Below are 21,963 nucleotides of genomic sequence, written 5' to 3' on the forward strand. Positions count from 1 at the left end.
TGGTCAAATTGCTGCAACGAAATCACTACTTAAGGACACCAATAAGAGACTTGCTTGGGCCAAGAAACACAAGCAATGGACATTAGACCAGAGGAAATCTGTCCTTTGGTCCGTTGAGTCCAAATGTGAGATATTTGGTTCCAACCCGCCATGTCTTTGTGAGACGCAGAGTAGGTGAACGGATGATCTCCGCATCTGTGGTTCCCATCGTGAAGGAGTTGGTGCGATGGTGTTTTGCTGGTGACACTGGCAGTGATTTATTTAGAATTCAAGGCACACAACCAGTATGGCTCCCAGAGCATTCTGCAGCGCTACGCCATCCCATCTGGTTTGCGCTTAGTGGGACTATCATTTGTTTTTCAACAACCAAAAACACAGCTCCAGGCTGTGTAAGGGCTTTTTGACCAAGGAGAGTGGAGTGCTGCATCAGATGACCTGGCCTCCACAATCATCTGACCTCAACCCAATTGAGTTTGACCATAAAGGAAAAGCAGCCAACAAGTGCTCAGCATATGTTGGAACTCTTTTAAGACTGTTGGAAAAGCATTCCTAATGAAGCTGGTTGAGAGAATGCCAAGAGTGTGCAAAGCTGTCATCAAGGTAAACGGTGGCTACTTTGAAGAATCTAAAATATATTTTGATTTGTTAACACTTTTTTGGTTACTACATGATTCCATGTGTTTTTTCATAGTTTTGATGTATTCACTGTTATACTACAATGTAAAAAATAGTAAAAATAAAGAAAAACCCTTGAATGTGTTGGTGTGTCCAAACTTTTGACTGGTACGGTATGTAAATAAAAAGGCATTGATAATTCTCTTATCTAATAAAGGTAAATGAATCAATAAACCATGATGAATTATTAGTCATACAGCAGGTTTAATGAATAATCAATGTAATGATCAATGTAGGGATCGATTAGTCTGATTAGTTCCGTGAAGTCCAGGAACCACTGGAGAGGGAAAGAAATGTGTGTATGCAATTAGTATAGAGAGATAGAGAAGCAGATGGTCAAGGGAGTAAAACTTCAGAGAGTTCCTAACCTTGAAGGAAAGGAACAGGCTGAGCCAGAAGGTGATAAACAGTGTGAGAAGTTTATGGGGGTTGCAGGTCACCAACAGATTGTGTGTAAATGCATGTGCGTAAGTAAGCAAGAACTATATAATGACTGTTTTGTTATCCTGACGCCAGAACGTTCTCTGAATAAAGCTACAGAAACCTTTTGCAGAAAGCTGAGTCCTTGCCTAATTATTATAACCCATTGTCTTACAAACCTTGGGCATTAGTCAAGGCGAATTGATTATTGATTATTATCATCAAGATATAGAATTCTTATAACAGGCATCTTTCAGGAATTCACTGGTTTTCCAAGTCATTTAAAGGGATCGTTCAGTTTGAAATTTTAGTAACATTGCTAAATTACCAGCTAGCAAACCATAAAACCCTTTGCACTTACTGTCACTTTCAGCAAGTAAAAAATAACACCTTTAACTATCCCTTTAAGAGAAACTCAAGTCAAAAATAAGAGGAAGGAGTAATGCTTGAGTGATTTATTCAACAGAAATAATTTGGTCCCCTCAACATCAATGAAACGGTTACAACAACGTCTTGTATGTGTATGGTGAGATGAAGGGGGAACAGGGAGAAGGAACGATAGAATACTTCAGTGAAACAAATACAGAACAGAAAAATTATCACAAAAGATAACCTTGATGACAAAAACTGGAGGGGGGTGAGTTCCATGGGAGTACAACAGAGAGACTAAGAGAAGTGCAAACAAACATTGACAGACATGGCAGTATCCAAAATAGCACCCTATTCCCTATATAGTGCACTACTTTTGACCAGAGTTCATATAAAGTAGTACACTACATAGGGAATATGCTGCCGTTTCAGATGCAGACCATGATATACTCACTTCGAGATACAATTAAATCGCACTATAGTGGAGTAAATTAACCAACGACAAAACCTTGCAAAACAATTCTTTTTTTCACCTCAAATGAACAAACCCACAATAAACCTTTTACAAGAACCAAAGCTATGCAAAGGTGCATACGGAGTACTTTACCAGTACATGCTGCTTTTTACTGATGTAAGCAAACTTATGACAATTGTACCTCTTATTTTAACTCTGCCTTCTGAGATAGTGGACACTGTAGCACCTGGGAGTTAGTTCTAACGTAAAACGCAGTTGTATCTTTCGAGGCCAAACTAAAGTATAATTTAAGTTTTAGTGCACAATTTTAAGGCAACTTTTGTGCCAATTGTCCCTTTGTTAAAGAGAGAAATAAGATTCTGCCCATTGTTAAAACTGGGTCTAACACTTTCGGAAGATTCTGAGCCTTTAAGCCATTATCCCTCAATATACCGTATCGGAAATCGCTCAAGATTCTGGGAAATCCACCTCCTTTACTGAGTGAGTCATGTAATTAGAAACGGGAAGGAAATCTTGGGCTTCAAAACACAAAAGTCTAGTAATTAACGAGGAGAATCAAATTAGATGCTAATTTGAAACACAGTCAACAGGAAAAACACTAACAGGACAGGAATCTGAGCAGCCATATTGGCTCTTGGCAAGGAGATCACGATCATGGGCTCTGGCCCAATTTCTCTGGTCTTCAACTGAATCTCCAACACATACAGTAACACTGACAGAAGGAAGACATTTTGGATCAAAGGAGATGGACATCAGGGGCCCTGGCCCAATTCTCTGGTCTTTTCTGCATCTTCACAGTAGCACAAGAGCGAAAACTGCATCTTTCAACATCCGTTCATAGGGATGCTGTTTTTTTCCTTACATCAAGTCATGCCTTCTACTTTCCAAACCATGCTTGTAGGTAGGAACTCAATGTCATAACTTGGGGTTGGTTGGTACAATCGGCACTCATCAACACGTAGGATAGGCAACAAAAAATAAATCTATAGACCATCACAAGTAAAAAATGTTATATAAAGTCGGATGAGGTATGGTATGTCTCCAGTCCATTCAGACGCCATCCCTTACTAAGCGCCATGGCAGATACAAGCCATTGTAAGAGCCAGGCGTTGTCCAGAGCCACACGAGGGCCTTTGTCCCCTTGATCCTATCGGGGGCCTCCAGGGGCCCCTCTTGCTGTTTCATGTGCAGCTGGAGCACACAAGTGCCCATCTCATCTCTCCACTTTTACTAAAAACACCAAGTCTATCTCATTGTTTTAAAAATCAAAAATCCCAGCTCCTCTACTCAATCAGTAGAGACAACACTGAAGATGTAGACAAAAAGCAACAAGGTTGAACAAAAACAACCACAGTAACCAGGAGTGGGGGGGGGGGGGTGATGTAAACAATACCTCTAATTATGGTTTCTGCGGAAACAAGAGAACTTCAACTAATTTCTTTTAAAAAATGCAGTTCACTAACAGTCTGATTTCTGACCTAATAGGTTTACACCATGCATAAAATGTTTATTTTTTATGCACAACATGCATATTACACACCACCTATAAGTTATTCAAGTGTAAACCGCACTCAATCTCTAAAAATACAAAAACAGAAATTATTTCGACTTAGCTTCCGGCAGCAAACAGTGTCACCATATCTTTGTTCACGCTGCCTCCAAGCTTTTTAACACTTGGTCCAAGTATTCAGGGTCTCGGCTTCTGCCTTGCCTAAATAACGGCCCAAGGCAGACTGGCCCTCAACCTCGCCAAGAGCTCGTTCAAAACTCATCACTGAGGAATCAGAATTCCTTCTCTTTTACACTGTCGTACACATTGGAGACAGAGCAGATTGCGACACCGCATTGAGAACACACAGATACAAGCTTAGATCGATTTGACTGAGACCAGACTGCCGTCAAAGTTACTTCAAAGCCATTTTGGCAGTTTGATCACTCCTGCCATTGACTCGATACTTAACTGAGAAACTGAAAACACCAGCCATATAGGCTACTACTTTATGAAAGAACATAGTCAAGGTGGAACAATGTCTGAGGACTCGAACACTGGAGTGTGAACTGAACACAATGCTAAACATTGCCCAAGAGAGAGTTAAAAGAATGAGATGGGCATGGTTACTCAATAACGATAATTGTCAATACTACCTCCAAAGCTGCCTCAATGGCAAAGCTCAAATAAATATTTTTTTACTTCTAGCTGTATGAAGAAGTGCATTTGTCCGATGACAAAATGCAATGGGGACAACACAGCGGAGAGGGCAGTAGACACTTTACGGTTCCTTTCTTGAAACATAGCAAGGCGGTATCAAAATAACGACGTTTCTCTACATATTTATATAGCTTTCCCTCAGAGCTTCCTTGACACATGATATAAAATCCCTGTATAAGTTCCCATTTTTAAACAAGTTACTGTATTAAATCTCTGAGGGGTTTTGAGTTCAGGTAAGGGTATTCAGCGGTAAAATAGGCATCTTTTGAGTTTAAACTGCAAATCGCGTGGCTACAGTGCCAACTACCTCAGTATTTGTTGTTGCTGTATTGTCCAATGTGGGGAAGTTCTCTTCAACTTTCAGAGAATCATGTTTCCAAACAGCTTATCCATAGTATATAATTAATATCTACCACAAAACCTTTCCGGACATGCATTAATCTGACTAAAATTACACGGCTTTGAAAAATGAATGGCTGTGGCAGAAATAACTGCAACAAGAAAACGCATGGCTTTGTGAAGAAACACCTACATCAACATGATGATTGAGTTTGAAAAGATAAGGGGAAAAGGCAATGAAAGGAAATAATGTCAGTTTGTTGCGGGGGGCATGACTAAAAACAAATCATTCTTTTTGGGGCTTTTTACAATTTAGCCGATCAACTCTTCATTTTCGAGTTGTGTGTGATGAATGTGTGTGTGTGCGTGTGTGTATGTGCGAGTGTGTGCTTGTTCCAGCATGTGATTGTCAGTGAGTGTCTTAGGGGGCGGCTGTAAAAGAGAAGTTAGCTGCCAGCTTCACTTTATTGCGAGGAGCCCTCTTGCTGGGGCTGTTTTCAACAGACGCTGTTTTGCGGGTCACATTCTGTGGAGGCTTGGTAGTCGTGGAAACCAAAGCAACAACATTCTGGTTGTTGTCAGTAGCAGGAGCTGCTACTTCTTCTGCTACAGCTTCCTCCTCAGGTTTATCACGCTCTGAAAAACACACAATGGCAACACATATCCAGGTCAGTCCAAGGGAAGATGTCGGCTGTGTGTATAGCAGAGCACGAGTAAGCTTGAAGCTAATGCCTAGGAGGGCTAACAGTCTCATGGCACACAGAAGACCTGGGTTTGAACCGCGGTTGATCACGTGATCAGCTCACCTGCTGGTGATGGCGTCTGCTCGAAGCGGATGAGGTCAGCCTGTTGGAGAACGGGGTCAGGGTGCAGCTGGGGAGAGGGCAGGCAGGAGGGTACTGGGCCACACAGCAGGTCTACTGGAGAAGTCAGACACAGCAGCTCTGTCTCCACCCCACCAACACCTGATGGAGAAAAAGAGACTTAATTTCTGCTTCAATGTATAAACAACTATTAAAAAGCCTAAAAACACTAACAAGGCTAAAAGAAGAACATTAAAATATTGGTAATAGTGCCTAAGACTCTAGTGGTGTGGTTAGTTACCTGGGCTGTGAGTTCCAGACTCTGTGTTGCTACAGGGGCTGTCTCTCTGGCTGGCCCCGTCCTCAGGCTCCTCTGAGGCTGCAGGGCTGGCTCCAGTGGCTCGTGCTGCTGAGGAGAACCAACCCACAGACAATTATTACACTCTTTCCATTACAGAGTAATCACTGTACCTTCAAAACACTGTTCTGTTCCCATCATACAAGCAAAACACCACAAATTCTGTTCCCATTAAATGTAATATTCAACTTGTCTCGTGTTGAAGGATCATACAACATGATGCCCATGAGATGAACTGATAACAATCCCTTCCCGTATGTTAATAGTAAATGCAGGTAAGGCTAAAGCCATTTGTTTCCACAGTTCCTGCTGCCAGACGGTCAGGCTGATTTGTCTTTACCTTTCATATCGTTCTTCAAAACGATAATCCTCTTGTGGCCATGTCCTTTGATCCACACTACCTGCACACAGGCAGAAGCAACATCCCATTTAATTACCACAAACCCCATCCATCCGTCACCACAGAGTCTGCTGTGGGGCTAAAGCCGTACACAGTGCAGGGACAGAGAAGGCAACTAACCACATTGACTACATCTGCTGCTTCGACAGTGATATCCCAGTGCAGGTCCATATGCTGAAGAACTCTTTAGATACAAGTGTTATCAATTCCCATAACACATCTGTGTATTTCCAACATGTTGTTTAACGAGACGTTTCTTGTCTATCAGCTTTGAATTTGAGAAAAGCACTTCAAAGAAAAGTTTGGCCTAATTCTATACCTGTGGTATGGCGTTGAGCAGGTCGTCTACGCTGCCATAGCCGTAGGAGCGAGGTTGGAGGCCGCGACCGGTGAACTTGGCGTAGGCCCCGGGGAACTCCGTTAGGAAGATTTGGTGGTAGTGGTAGGTGTGGAGCAGGGCACGCACCCTACGGGCAAACTGGTACAGACGGGTTAGTCTAACTCTCTCCTCGCCACGCTCGCCTTCCTCCTCACCCTCACCGTAGAACAGCTGGGGGGGGGGGGGGGGGGGGGGGAGAGAGAAGGGAAGTTATGAGAAACACCAGGGGACAAACTTTGTGGCTCGAGGGCCACATTGGGATTTTGAAATTAAACAGAGGGCCACACACATTTTTTGGGGGGTGGGCCAGAACAGGCAGTTATTTGAAAATGTATAGGTCCATTGTCATTTCAACATATTTTGTCTAGTTTGAGGTTTAAGAGGGTTTTTTTAACCCGCGGGTCGTAGTTTGCCGACCCCTGGTCTAGACCTACACACAAAGACCTAGTGGTCATCATTCCAAATATTCTAACATATAAACCACAGTATTTCATTCAAAAGGATTGTGTAATACGTCTCAGACAATTACAAAACCCGACTAACACAACACTACCCAACTTTAAGACCCTGTGAAAAAGCCATAAAAAATGCTTTCCACAGGAATCCATGATCCTGCATTCTTCAAATCAGACAAATAGGCAGTAGAGCAAAAAGGTTCCAGTCTATAGAACTAAACATTAGTATAGTATGACATCTCTATGGTCCAGTCCACCGACCTCCACCAGGTAAGGCAGGCTCTTCAGCAGCTCGCTGAGCGAGAGGAAGCCGTATTCACAGGGGTTGAGCTGTACCCCATGTACAGAATGATACAGCAGACTCAAGCCCTCCACGCTGACGGAGCCGTCTCCCTCGTGCTGCCCCAGGCCCATCAGCAGGGACAGCAGCTGGCACGTTAACGAGCGCAGAGACTTCCTGTTGATCAGCTGGACCTCACGGCCGTTAGCACCGTCCAACACCTGAGAATATTAATCAGATGTATTTATAAAATCCCTTTATACTGCAGCAGTTATCACAAAGTGCATTCACAGTTGGAGGCAAGAGATTTTTATTCAGAAAAACATGGCTGAATCTGGAATTGATAGCTCATTTCCAATATAAAGATGACTTTTCAACGCACCAATAAGGGGCCTGCATGCTCAAACCTCATCAAAGCCACTTCAGTGACATCAATTCATATCAAGAAATACTGGTGACTCATCCTTAGGGGCCAAAATAATGTTGCTTGTTTAAACACGGTCTTGTGTAGCTCAGGATGTTCTTGTTCAGTGTTGGAGTCTACAACCATCAAAACATGCAGTATCACAACCATTTAAAATCGGTCTAAATCTATTAAGTACAACAGCCCACTACAGATGTATTTGACTGAACTGATACCTTGACGACGTGGCAGAGGTTGACGAGCAGGGCGGGCAGGGAGGAGACGTCGTAGTCCTGGAGCCTCAGGCCGTAGCCGAAGGTCTTGCTGTACTCAGACAGTAGCTGGGCAGCAGGCAGGCTGGAGTCTCTCTGGGAACGGAGCATCTTGACCAGCTGGGCAGCCAGGGCCTTCACACGCTCTTCCTCTGTTAGGGTCAGCACCTTCTCCTCTCCACACTCCAACACCTGGGGAGAGAGAGGGATTCCATAACAAAATGACCACTCTACTCTAGGAATAGTTATTTGTACTGATAATAAATTACCCATGGGACAGAAATGAGATGCACACCAATATTTATTACACACAATTTTTATGGCAGGTGAAAGAAAAATAGCTGCTGGGTACGAGTTATTACTGTCAGACGTTGCAATTAATTTCCACATCATTCCAGATGAAGGTAGTGCTGTGGATAAATTGAGGATAATCTGACATTATCACTGGCTTCTCCTGCAGCACTCTGAAGTCTACAAATAAAAAAAACACACATTCCTCCTGGGATAGAGAATAACTCTGGCCTCCACCCACCACGAGTACGTCGGGGATGGCCTCGAAGAGCTCCATGAGCTTGGTGAAGCCGTAGTAGGCGAGTTTGCACTGGCGTCCGAAGTGGTGGTGGTAGGTAGGGATGAACTTGGAGAAGGCCATGCGACAGTGGGGCTGGTGACGCAGTAGGTCCACCACCTCCTTACCAAACTGCTTGGTCCGCTCCATCTCATCTGATGTACGATCTGAGGGGGACGAGACAAAGGAGGGCAAGAGTTAAAAACTCTGTTTTTTTGTTTAAAATATATATTTTAAATAAGACATTTTAGTTACCGTAAATTCCGGACTATAAGCCGCAACTTTTTTCCCAGGCTTTGAACCTCGCGGCTTAAACAATGGATTTTTCCCGCTTTCGATTTTTTTTCTCTCCAAAAAAACACATTCTGTGACGTGCTCAGTTTTTTGGCGGCATGAAGCTTTCATTAGACCAATGAAATTGCCGAACGGGTTAAGGTCAAACAACTTTTTTGTTTACCGTTTAGATTAAATCGAGCGCTCTCAAACTTCCCATCATTCTGATTACGGTAGTCATTTTGTCACCCTCATCATGGCAAAGACACGGAGAAATGCATATGATGCAGCTTTCAAGTTGAAGGCGATTGTTCTGGCTGTTGGAAAAGGAAATAGAGCTGCTGCAAGGGAGCTTGGTCTTAATGAGTCGATGATAAGACGTTGGAAACTGCAGCGTGAGGAATTGACTCAGTGCAAAAAGACAACTAAAGCTTACTGCAAATGTTTTATTTTTTGTTACAAGCCGTGTTTCGTTAAAGCCTATTTATTTTTGTTACAAGCCGTGTTTCGTTAAAGCCTATTTATTTTTGTTACAAGCCGTGTTTCGTTAAAGCCTATTTATTTTTGTTACAAGCCGTGTTTCGTTAAAGCCTGTGTAAAGTTAATTTGTTTCAATGTACCGGTAGGCACCTGCGGCTTATAGACATGTGCGGCTTATTTATGTTAAAAAAAAATAAATAATAATTCAGTGGGTGCGGCTTATATTCAGGTGCGCTTAATAGTCCGGAAATTACGGTAGACATTTTCTCTGCTGGGTGGTGTCTGCCTGTTGTAATAAACCACTTATTTATAAATTTACTTCAACTTCTCTCTGTTTTGCTCACCAGGTAATTCCTATTACAGGTCATTTAATCTTTTTGCCTTTTTTTTTTATTTGCCATTTTAAAGATTATACAGAAATAACAGGTAGGGGGTAAAACAACCTGATCCCCAACCCCATACCAAGTATAACAGGGATTTTCAGACTTTATTGAACAGAGAGAAGATGACAGTATGGAAAGATAGGAGGTTGTGTCAAAAGGCAGTAGGCCGGATTTAAACCTACTGTATGCCGACACCGTAGACGTGTACCGAAGGCTGCGGCATCACCACTACACCAGCCAGGTCACAGTCAGGAGATAGTCAGGCATATGTGTGTGAAATGCATTTCTTTATTCCATGCCCCCCCATGGCAAGGATATTCTTATCCATATCTAAGGGAATTTCTGAGTTGAATAAATGTGAGAAAAAGAGAAAAAAATCCTCAACAATAAAAGTGACTAATATGTCACAATTTCCCCCCAGGGATCAAATGTACAACTACAGACACAAACAAGCCAACAACCCAACCATCTGGTCCCAAGTTCAACATATTTTCTAAACAAGCGTTACCAATATTTCACGTTCCTTCCAAAAGCTGGGTATGTTCCCCCAAGGGATCAAATGTACTAAAAAGAGAACAACCCTCTGGTAGTTTATCCATAACCCTGATATCAGACCCATTAGGGTTGAAAAATTCTTGTTACTTTCCCCAAATTCCCAGAAATCCCAGGTGGAAGTACACCGGAACAATAACCACGAAAAATACAGAATCCTTCAACCTGAGAATTTTGGGGAAGTTACCGGAATGTTGCGACCCTAAGACCCATAGAGTGGGACCTCATCTCACCTCTCTTGGGTACAGAGATGACAGTGTCCAAGTCCTGGTGTGTGATGGTGATGGTGGTGTCAGGGATCTCAGCTAGCAGGTCCATCAGATCACACATCCCATAGTCCAGCACCCGCCAGTCTCTGGAGAAGCACCTGTAGGAATAGAAACATATTGTATGAAAATACAGACAGGGTGCCATTTGACACAGAAAAAACACTTCAAATGAATTCATATAAACACCATCACAAGTAAATACACCTCCAAATAAGCCAATAGAAACAGAATCCAAATAAAGTCATAAAACTAAAATACTTTACTGTTAAATCAACAATAACTGCCAGGAATGTGCTTAGCTCTTGGGATAGACAACATGATTGGCTGAGAGCATGGGAATGAGCGGTCCTCCTATAGAATTGACCAGTGGTTGGCCTGCATGAATTTTAGACTCTTTGGCTAGACAGTATGATTTGCTGAGAGCGTGGCGGAGTGGGCAGTTCCTGTGGGCAGTTCCTGTGGTAGTACTGACCAATGGTAGGCCTGCATGAAGTCCGTGATGGCCACCTGTTTGCTGGCCTGGAACTTGAGCAGTTTGAGGAGGTCCTGGGTGAATCTCTTCACCTGGGCACGGTGGGTCAGGGTCAGCAGACGCTTGGTGCCCATGCCAAGGATCTGGAGTTGAGAGAGGAAAAACAGATTCATTCATGCTTTGTTTACTTCAGGGCCGCCACCACTTCCTGCTGCAATAATCTATTAGACGTTGTACTAATTGTTTCTGTCAGGGATCTAACCTCAAGGCTGTTGAAGTGTGTAATGAGAAACAAAGTGGGCAAGGCTTTGTCAGAAGGGATAGCAGATGGTCTCCCAGCCTCTTCATTGTGTGTTTGAGCTAGGAAGTCACTAAACTAGCAAGATTAATAGTGATCCATCATGTGTCAATTAATTGAGCTTGAGTAACTGCCATCTTTGATTATCTGTGGAATGGAGCGATTTTTTAAACTGTGTGTGTGTGTGTGTGTCTCATACCTGCAGGACGTGAGGCACAGCCTCCAGTAGCTCCAGCAGCTTAGAGTATCCGTAGTCAGAGACCCTACACTGCTTGGCATAGTGGTGGTGGTAGGCAGGTATGAACTTGCTGATGGGCATCAGGTTGCAGGGCTGACCCTTCATCAGGTCAATGAGCTCTCTACTGAACTGGATCAACTGGGGGTTCCCCACCGGGGACTTGCACCGCTGCGTCCACTGGTCTATGACACACAAACAGCAAGAGGTTAATGACTTCTATTATAATAGTAGTATGGGTGCAGCTCTGTCTTGGAGTGCTGGTATCTGCGTCAGCAGCACAGTATCCACCTACTAAAAATGTCAGGAAAGCAGTTTTTAGCTCAACATATCTCTGACACAATTCTTATTGCCTCCCGAGTATCTTCAACTGTCTTTGAGAATGGTCTTATGCGATAAGGGTTTCCATTTTTAATGACTATAGGGTTTAAATTCTGTAGGTTTGTATTGCTTTTATGAACCCCAGGGGATTCCTCTACGAGTCCAAATAAAGGTTTTCAATGTAATTCTCCCCGAGGGTTAGGGCTTCGAGTCAGGTCAGTACCTGTGTTGGATGCGGGCGGCTTGTTGTGGATCCACTTGATGACCTTGAAGCCGTTCTGAGCAGTGACGATGTTAATGCCTGGTATACAGGTGATGAGGTGCTCCAAGGGGACACTCCCCTCCACCTCCCCCTCCTCAGACACCGCCAGGGGGCCCAACTCTGATGCATAGCACTCTGAGAAACTGTCACAGGAAAGCAAAATTAATATTTATGAAACACAAAATCTAGTAACATTTACAGTATAATACGAAATGCCAAATGGCCATTGTACTCCATTTGTATGAAATGGGTTCTTGAAATATTGATTTAATTAATTAAAAGGTCTTTCTCATAAAAATTCACTGATTTCAAGGCAGATCTCTCCGACTCCATTTATTGAATTGAACTTTATTAAGCATCCACTGTCCGTTAATCTACCCAGGCAGAGACAGCGTTGGTTACCTGAGCAGGGGCAGGGTTCCCTCATGGGACTGTAGCAGACAGTGGACCTGGGAGGCCAGGGTCTTCAGAGACACCACCACAAAAGGAATCTTATACGAGTCTGGGTCAAAGTCTGCCTCACTACAGGGGGGACAGAGAGATCGAGCTCTTATGAAATACTTTTTCAAAAAGAGCCCTGTAAGATTACTTAAATGTGAGTGAGTGTGTGTGTGCGCATATGGGTCTTTCAGTCTATCCCTACCTGAAGTTCTGCTGTGTGTAGTGGTAACTGCAGACAGGCTCGTGGTACTCCAACTGTTCAAACACCACAGGACTACCATTTGCAGAGGACCCCTCCTGGGACTGAGACGACCCCAGAGGGCTCTGCCTGGCCTGGCTACTGGGGAGGAGACACACCAGTCTGCCTCCACCCTGCTCCCTCACCGCCACCACCTCTTGTAGTCTGTATAGGTCGCTCACCACCAGCTTACGACCAAATCTGGGGAGAGGTGGAGGGATGGGTGGAAAGGAATTAATAAAGTACATTGACATAGCCTCCGTTTCCACAGGCAGCCCAATTCTGATCTTTTTTCCCAAATGATTGGTCTTTTAACCAATCAAATCTTCTCACATCAGATCTTATTGGTCAAAAGACCAATTAGTGAAAAAAAAGATCAGGGCCTGTTTTCCCAAAAGCATCTTAAGGATAAGTTCATTAGAACCATAGGATCCCATAGTTCTAATGTTGAACTTAGCATTAAGATGCTTTTGGGATAAAGTGTAAACGCAGCCACAGTACTTAACATTGCATAGGACTAACTCCTACAGAGGTGGAGGGAGGTTGAGTGATGAGGAGGAGAGAAGCAACATGACTCACTTTTTCTCGTAGATTTCCGTGAACTTGAAAAGCGGAAGACAGCTGGCTGGCGCGTCCTGGAGAATCTGGAACATTTCAGAGCTGTAGAAAGGAAAGCGTTTAATACCATCCGAATCCATCTCAAACCAGGTACAAATCGTGTTTTGGCGACATTTAAAAAAAGGATGGTGACGAGTTCCCCGATCGAAGACATGAAACTGCCAAATGATGATGTGACACGTAGAGAGTACTACCTCAATGTTAGCTGTACTGTACATACCGGAGCATGGCTAGAGACTTGTTGCCGGCCCCGGTGATGAGGGAGACGTGGATGCGTTTGCTTCCTATCTTGTAGCGGTGCAGGCTGCTCACAGCACTGATGGCCTGCTGTAGGAAGACCATCTGGACGGTGGCCTTCAGCTGGTAGTCTGTGTGGGGACTCAACTCCACGCATTTAACCTGGAGGAAGACACGCACGTTAGCTTCTCATGTCGTCTACGGTGTCCGCAAATGACACAGAAGCAATTTGACCTCATTGTGACAGTGAAATCCCATCGCCTTCCTCAATGACATTGCAATAGGGCAGGGTTTCCCAAAATCGGTCCTCAGGACCCCAAGTTTTGTTTTTTGCCCTAACACAACACAGCTGATTCAAATAGTCAACTAATCATCAAGCTTTGATCATTTGAATCAGCTGTGTAGTGTTTGGGCAAGATTCCAAAACATGCACCCCTTGGGGTCCCAAGTACAGAGTTTGGGAAACGCTGGCATAGAGTGCAAGCTACCATGTAAATACTACAGAGCACTTTTGGCACAAAAGTCGTGTCAGAAAATGACAGAATAAGTTGAACCAATACAATGACACTAAACTACTAAATCCTGACCTCACCATTTTGCTATTTAGCATCAAATGGGAGACAGATTAAAGCTCTATACATCTATAATGAATAGCATCAGAATACTGTCTGTACAGGACTCACCCGTCCGTGTCTGGAGAAGGCGTCATGCACGCTCTGCTGAAGCTCCTTACGGGACATCCTGTAGTCCAGGTTGGCCACCTGTAAGTCTGCCCCGTCCGAGAAGGGCTCCGAGGCCTGGGGGCCCACAGGCAGACAGGGGCTGCTGCTGCCCCGGGGAGGAGGGCCTATTAGGGGGGAAGAGCGGCTCGACATGCAGGGGGATCCACTCCTGGAGCAGAGAGAGTGAGAGGAGTTGAGTGGGTTGGCAGCACCATAGGAAGGTATAGATTGAAATGTCATGACCAAATCATCAAAGAGTCAGATATTTGTGTAGCTCAATGAGGTTACTTTAAGACGATTTGTGCAGGAAATTTTAAAACTAATTTGGGGGATATTCCCTTGCATTGTTTTTTTGGGACAAAAAAGGCTCAAGTTAAAACCAAGGCATGGACTGACGTCTCTCCTCACCTAAAGACTGCTTACAGGGTAAGGAAACAAACGGGTAATTCTGTAGTGTCGGATGGTCTCACCGTGAGGACCAGGAGCCTTGGGAGAGGCCCTGTGGCTGGGGGAGGACCGAGGCGCTAAAGGTCTTGTGCAGGGTCAGCTTGCTGAAGGCAGAGGGGGTGCTGACCTGGAACTCTCCAGAGCTCCGGTCCACTTGACGCTCAGAGTCAGATGCACTGCGGGGGCTGGAGAGGTCCCTCCTGATGGGGGAGAGGAGAGAGGACATTAACTAGAAGTTTAAAGATTATGGCATACTCAGCTCTCTAAAAACAACAACTGCATGCGAGTTTTAGGCATCACCTCAGCTCCAGTAGTTTGAGCACAAACCACCTCATTTAGAAACAGCTGCTTATTAATTCCTACATCTACCTATGTGTTCTACACTTCCTTGGGTCGATGGACCCCTCCATAGCAGGGATACTTTTTGCAGGCCATTTTACAATATTGAAGGTAAAAACACATACAAGCCTGTGGGAACCAACTGTAACGGAACCGTCTAACAATTAGTACATTTGTTCTTTCTTCATTTTAGTCTGAAAGGGCCCCTGGCGTCCATAGCGTACCTCCTGCAGCTGAACATAGACTCTCCTATGAGGCCGGCCTTGATGGGGTGTTGCTGGGACGGCCCCTCTCCGTTACTGTGGGGGGAGGAGTTGCGCTGGCCTTTCTCTAGGGGGAAGCCCCCAATCTTGGGCTTGGTCTCCAGTCCACCTAGCTCCTGCACCAGGGGGACAACCAAAGTGTTACTAGATATGTAGTGGTGAATGTATTAGAATAGCCATCAGCTTGGCAGAATGGATGTGAAGTGGAAGAGGCTAATAGATAAACGATAGAGCTGAGAGGAAGGGGTCCTTGAGAATGGTGATTTTTTCCAAAGCTATTAAAAGAGCTATACGTTTCCCCCACTGTTAGTATTATTCAACCTCTTGTATTGCCATAACTCTGACATTATCATCACCATTCTCCAGTCTTCCCCTCAGCTCTATTGTCAGGTGGAGACAAAGCAACGGAGCAGCAGAATAAAAAGAGCAGAGAGCAAAGTAACAAATCAAAAGCATAGAAGAAAGAGACCATAAAAAAAACAGACTGTTACGGCCGGCAGGACAGGAAGCGATTACAAACAGAAGCAGGATTCTGACGAGACGAGGCATGGGATAGAGCAAAGATATGGGAGAAAGGGATATGCAATCATTAGATGAAACATTGATCGAGGCATTAATTAACGCGATGAATAGGAAAAAAAAGGATAAGCCAGACATTATATGAAGCATAGGACAAAGTGTTAAAATGCCACACATTGATTAAAACATTACATGAAATGTTGAACGAAGCACAGAAACAGACCAGGCATTAAACTACATGAAGCATGGGATGAAGCATGGCTATAGTTTAAAAGCCACAGGTTAGCGCAGGCAGAGTGGAGGACATGGACAGGGTTAGGGGAGGACAGGCAGCACGCGGGATGGGGGGGGCGGCAGGATGCTGCTGACCTGAGGAAGGGTTCTGGTTTGGGGGGGAACGGGGTAAAGTGCCCCCCCGCTCCCCCTCCTGGGGCTGTAGGGCCTCTCAGGCACCGGAACGGAGAGGGGGAGCGAGGATTCCCTCTCTCTCTGACACTCACGCCTCGCACGCCTTTTCCTCCTAGGGGAGCACAGCTTCTCCAGGGGAAGGAAGGAAAAAGAGGAGGAGGGAAGAGGTTGAACTGGAAGCGGAGGTGGAGTCTCAGATGAGGAGAGTGGTGGGGTCGGGTCGTTCCCCTCAGTGGACGGAGCTGAGAAGGAGAGGGTGATGCGCCGGCCGAACACGTCCTCGTTCTCCATGCGCTTGCGGGCGCGCTCCGTCGCTTCCTGCGAGCCGAAGCGTAGGACGGCGGTGCCAGTGGCCATGGAGACGCCCAGCACCTTGCCCCCGCAGTTGTCGGAGAGGCGGCGCAGGCGGTTGCCCACGCTCTTGCCGTCGCAGCCCGGTGGCAGGTTGTACACATAGAGCAGTTTGAAACCGAGCTGGTGGGGGGAGGAGAGGAGGGAAAGAGAGAAGAGGGGACCGCTCTGGGTTTACATTTTTGAACATTCTTTGGAAATGTGTTTTGAAATGACAAGAGGTTTGCAGGGTCGGAGTCTTGTGATTGTGTTTCGTAGCATTACACTACTAAAGATCACACTGTAGAACGAGAGGGAAGACACAGGACCCGTGTGGCTCAGTTGGTAGAGCATGGCACTTGCAAGGCCAGGGTTGTGGGTTCGATTCCCACGGGGGACCAGTACGGACAAATATGAAAATGTATGCACATACTACTGCACGTCGCTCTGGATAAGAGCGTCTGCTAAATGACTCAAAAGTAAAATGTAAAGAGGTCTGAACCATTGGAAGAGTAAAGGGCAGATTTCAGATCGCCCAGAAGTAATGCCTAAAGGGCAGATATTTTCTCTGAGCAACCAGTCAGAGTACTGTACATTTATTGAAAAAAGTGAACTTCTGCCATTCTGCAATATGGATTACATATATCAGTCAAGCATCTCTGAAGCCTACCTGTGATTTGACAGCCTGTCTGGGCGGCAGGTCGGCTACCATCTCTTCAAAGGCCACGTGGCGGTGGGCGTGCTGCATCAGGGCGTCCGACGTCTGACCGCTCTTATGGACCAGCATCACCTGGAAACCATGGCGATGCCGGAGGTCGCTCAGCTCGCTGGCAAAGTTCACGTCAGCTGCGAAACGGATTCGGAACCGGGGTTAACTACATAGGTATGGAGTGGACAAACGAAATGAAAGAAAAACAGTTTTAACATCCAGAATGTAAAATGAGCACACGCACAAGAGACTAGCACCACAGTAGCAGGGGCAGTGTGTGTTTCTGCAAAGCGCCGTAGGCTCTGACGAAGCTTGTCGTCCGCAGCGTTCTTGGCAGTAGCATTAATGTGCGCTACCGTCACCTGGGAAAAAAATGTGACCAGAAGAGTATCAGACATTGCTCATTTAGGTAGAGTCAGAGACTGAAGAATACAGCGGAACACTTTACCAGCTGAGGGAATCAGATCACACACAAGTTACCTGGCAGTTGTTGAGCTCCTGGATGACAGCCTTGTTCTCCTTGCTGATGTCACAGACGCAGATGAACTCTGCCTCTCTGTGGCCCTGGAAGAAGTGGCTGCGGAGGCGCTGGACCACGGCTGCAGCAGAGCGACCGCTGGGAACGCAGCAGTTCTCTATGTCCCAGAAAACACCCACCGGAGGGATGTTCTCAGGACCTTCTGGAGAACCTGGGAGGGGGGGAGAAAAACACCAAACGTGTTCAGAAATTGAGCGAAACTGGGAGGTACTACTGTCCTGCGTGTCTCTAGTGAGAATTGTTTTTGAGAAAAATGTTGGTACAGTGTGCCCTTCTGAACATGACTCACATTATTACAGTGATACATACCATACTTCGTTGCAGATTTGCCCAGGCTGGAACCCAGCAGTAGCAGGCCGTCGGAGGATGTCCCACAGCCGTTACACACGGGGATGGGCACTGAGGCCGACTGGGCCGGGGGCAGAGGAATGTTAGGCCACAACTTGTCTGCAGGCTGAACACGTTGAAAGAACAAGTTATCATTCTGTAGTCAGACAAAACAACTCATGTCTTCAAATGTCATATTGTACAGTCACGGATGGGCAAAGAGTCATTTCTAAATGATGGGCAAATGACACAAATTGTAACTTGTATGCATGTAACTGAACGAAGTACTGCCCGTTCCTGTATACAAGTGACACCCAATACAATAGAGCGCCACCACCACAGTGAACAAAGAGAATTCCACCAACCTTCGTCAAACAATCCCGGCAGTAGTGCGACCCCGTGCGACAAACTGTGCGTTCAAGATTGAAGTGCATAGCATTAGAAGAACAGATATGTCCCGAGGTGGTTATGTGGGGGTCACTGTGTGCTGCCAATGATCTCTGGACCCCCAGAGTGGCAGGGTTGTAATCACCACCACAGGGGTAATACCCAGCGGGAGTACCCAGGTTACAAGTCCTATGGTGGGGGGCGGAGGTGGTAATGAATTTAGACTCGTTGCAGGGTAAAGGGATGGAGGGGTAAGAGTGGAGAGGTCTGAGAAGGCCTCCTGTACAGCAGGAGCATGGTAGGTGGGAGTGAGACTGAAAGGGTAGGGGCTGGGACGTGGTGTCTACAGAGGGGATGTGGAGCTTGTAGCTCCCAGAGGGGAGTAGTGTGGCTCTAGCATCCCCTCCACCACCACCACCAAGGCTGGGGAAGTGCGGGTGTGAGTTGAGGGCGGTTGGCATTATTTGACTGGCTCCTGGCCTGCTGAAAGTGGCTTCCTGAGAACTTGGAGGGAGGTAGAGTGGGACACCGCTGCTGACACCGACACCACTACTAGCGCTACCTCCACCACGAACAACCCCATAACCACCCCGACCTAATGGGTCTGTGCTGCAGTGCTCACAGTGAGTGCACGCGCTTACTTTGGGACTACCCCCCTGTTGTGGTAGCTGTTGGAGGGAGTCTTGTGGAAGAGGAGGCAGACAGGGAGGGGGCAGAGGGAGGGGGGCGAGGGGGAAGGGCTGGGAGGCAGCGGTGTGATGCGGAGGAGGAGGTAGATCTTTCAGCTCCAATACTGGCTTTCTGTTGTCCATGTAATCGTTCTGGGAAAAGAAGTAAAACAAACAAAAAGGTTATTTCTAAACTAAACAAACAAAAAGGTTATTTCTCAGCATTATCATTTTATGCTTACTACTTATTTTTTTATTTGGCATTTGATTCCTGATTGATATTGTACTGCATTGTTGAGGAGAGTTAGTAAGCATTTCACTGAACAGTGCTCACGTGACCAATAAACTTTGATTTGATGGGGAAATGCATTCTAGTTTACCCTGACCTATCTTTGTACAACTTACACCTCAGCTCTACTACACACCTGTCGTGTCAATGTGACGTTCTACCTGCTACACAGAACATTGTTTTGAGAGCGAATGTAATGTTCTCTTGGGCTGAGATGTTACATACTTGTTTGTCTGTGTTGTAACTTGGGGAGTTTTGCTGCTTGGAGGTGGAGAAGCAGTCTGTGAGTTTCCAGAGCCGGGACGAGGCCTCTTTCTCGGGATGACTGAGCCATGGGAAGGGCCTAGAACTGCATATGGATCTCTCCTTTCCCAGTCCTTCCATCATACAACCTAGCAAAGCCTTTCACCATCTCGCTTCCTTCTCATGCTTCCCTAAGATAGAGAAAAGAGGAAGCCCTTTGTTTTAAAATGTTTCCAAGTTGGTCTTCATACGTTTCCACTGGCTGCAATAGGGTAGCTAGCGTTATCTAGCTAGCTACCACCACAGAATGTTTATACCTACCCCCACAGGGCTCTACAGAGCTACCATTTTGGGGGCATATGCGCCTAAATATTTAGCTGTGCTGCCTGGAATTATAACTTGGGAGCACAGTGCCCCTAAAAAACAGAATCCAGGTAATAATTGTTGAAACGATTTCTTCGCTGTCCCGCAGCTGCATGCAAACATGTGGTGGCACAGAAAGGAAAAGGTAGATTCTTCAGATGAGCTTCATAAGTAGCTAGGATTCATATATTTATTATTTTGGTCATTTAGCAGACACTTATCTAGAGCGGCTTATAGGAGCAATTAGCATTAAGTGCTCAGATTTTTCACCAAGTTGGCTCAGGGATTCGAACCAGCAACCTTTCGGTTACTGTCCCAACACTCTTAACCACCTTTATATATGCCCACTGTTGGCTATCTTAAAAAATCTTCTAGATTTATTCAATTACAATAAACCCTGTAACATTTTTGGACTTATAAATAAATGATAAACCCATTGATTCCTGAAGAGTAGAACTTAAACTGCCCCATGAGCTTAGTTTAACTGTCAGAACCCATCAGAAGCCAAAATATAAACTTGTTTTCCCCATGTTTGTAAACAAAGTAAATGTAAACAAACACTATAGCCTCAAACATGGTTAAAACTGTACTTTTATATCATGATGGCCGGTCTGTGAATTTAAGTGTGGATACATTTCCCACAGCCCAATCCCTCAACCTTTTACCGAAACAGTGACGGAAATCGTTTCAACTGCGGATTGCCGCTTGAATACATCAAATATGTTTGTGTGCTTGGGAGCACGTGTGGAAAATGTCAGCATACAGCACCAAGCAAATTGTTAACTGCAGAGTTTAGCCGATTAAACTCAACGTTTTAAATCGTGGAGTTGTCTATGCAGTTGTGACATGCTAGTGTGGATTTACTGTTTAGCTATACACGTGCCATTAAACTAAATGCGTGTTCCCGTTTGCTATGTTCATGACCAACTTCCCTCATATCATTCACTGGTTAATTTGAGTGGTGAAACGAGTGTACCTAGCTAACAGGACTGTTTGCGTAAACCAATCTCAGTGTTTGGTTAGCAGCTAACCAGAGTGAGCTAGCTACATGGATTCGCTTGAAAGTAGTTACAAAAACTAAACAATTTTGCGGCACAACCCAAACGACAGAGCTTCTTCTCTACAACCATTGTGGCAATTCCTCGTAACATTACCTTGACAAATGACAGGCATTCTCTCACATAAGAGTACCGTTAAAGTTAGCTAACCTAGGTTGGTTAGGTAGCCAGCTAATGCTAACTGACGATTGTTTGTTGAGACAGCACCTGCTACATACTGCTTAGTGGTAGGTACAAGGGCTAACATCGTGCTATGTCAACTAACAGTCAACGTTTTTGAATGGGGTATTTATCTAGATAACTGGTTATTTCTTACCTGACTGGCGAGCTAGCTAGCTACTTTACTTCCTTTCTTCTCATCATATCCCTCCGTAGTATTGTTTTTTGCGTTCTGTCTACCTAGCAACCAGACGTTTTTTAACATACATTTGCCATAAACGATTCCACCACTGTCGCAATTGCACACAAAGCACCCAACTAGTTTCAATGTGTCCTTGCCACTGAGCTTATCGTTATATCCTTGCTAGCTGGTTATCAAATTCCTCAAAACGAAACTTACCATTATTACAACAGTATGCTGATAAAATTTATAGCCATTTTAATGTAAAATAACTACTAAATAACCTGTAATGGAATAAATAATTTGTTAACGAAGGCAATGCACACGTTCTCTCTATTCTGGAACGTCCGTCAATTTCAAATCGTGTAACGTTCCCACTTTATTAGTGGGAAATTGGTTTATCAAATCGAAACCTTTGTTTGTGTCCACGCGGTGCACCGAATGACTAATAAAGTGGACCCCGTTGTCTACACTCACGGTCTTCCAGAAAATATAATTTGATTGGTTGAAATGCCTATGCTTGCGTCAT

At 45.1% G+C, this 21,963-nt stretch overlaps 1 protein-coding gene across 6 annotated transcripts; it reads right to left on the bottom strand.

The window, feature by feature from the left end:
- Positions 1 to 1,535: 1,535 nt before the first annotated feature.
- Positions 1,536 to 21,955, bottom strand: LOC115178887 (meiosis regulator and mRNA stability factor 1). 6 transcript variants are annotated; one of them, XM_029740288.1, is made up of 27 exons: positions 21,411 to 21,955; positions 19,656 to 19,864; positions 18,452 to 19,294; positions 18,069 to 18,168; positions 17,702 to 17,910; positions 17,466 to 17,583; positions 17,183 to 17,358; positions 16,144 to 16,656; positions 15,217 to 15,371; positions 14,677 to 14,853; positions 14,168 to 14,375; positions 13,468 to 13,646; positions 13,209 to 13,289; positions 12,594 to 12,830; positions 12,353 to 12,472; positions 11,912 to 12,093; positions 11,332 to 11,552; positions 10,835 to 10,977; positions 10,327 to 10,460; positions 8,370 to 8,572; positions 7,802 to 8,029; positions 7,144 to 7,383; positions 6,368 to 6,598; positions 5,989 to 6,049; positions 5,592 to 5,699; positions 5,294 to 5,452; positions 1,536 to 5,123 (listed from the first exon to the last, which is right to left on the bottom strand). In XM_029740288.1, exons 2-27 carry the CDS (start codon positions 19,815 to 19,817, stop codon positions 4,909 to 4,911), a joined length of 5,403 nt encoding a protein of 1,800 aa, XP_029596148.1. In that variant the 5' UTR covers positions 19,818 to 19,864; positions 21,411 to 21,955; the 3' UTR covers positions 1,536 to 4,908. The 6 variants fall into 6 exon arrangements, with proteins under 6 accessions (XP_029596148.1, XP_029596145.1, XP_029596146.1 ...); XM_029740285.1 differs by having other exon boundaries at positions 18,069 to 18,213; positions 21,654 to 21,954; XM_029740286.1 differs by having other exon boundaries at positions 5,592 to 5,696; positions 18,069 to 18,213; positions 21,411 to 21,954.
- Positions 21,956 to 21,963: the final 8 nt, after the last annotated feature.

This window comes from Salmo trutta, chromosome 38 (assembly GCF_901001165.1).
Source record: "Salmo trutta chromosome 38, fSalTru1.1, whole genome shotgun sequence".
NCBI classification, from domain to species: Eukaryota; Metazoa; Chordata; class Actinopteri; order Salmoniformes; family Salmonidae; genus Salmo; species Salmo trutta.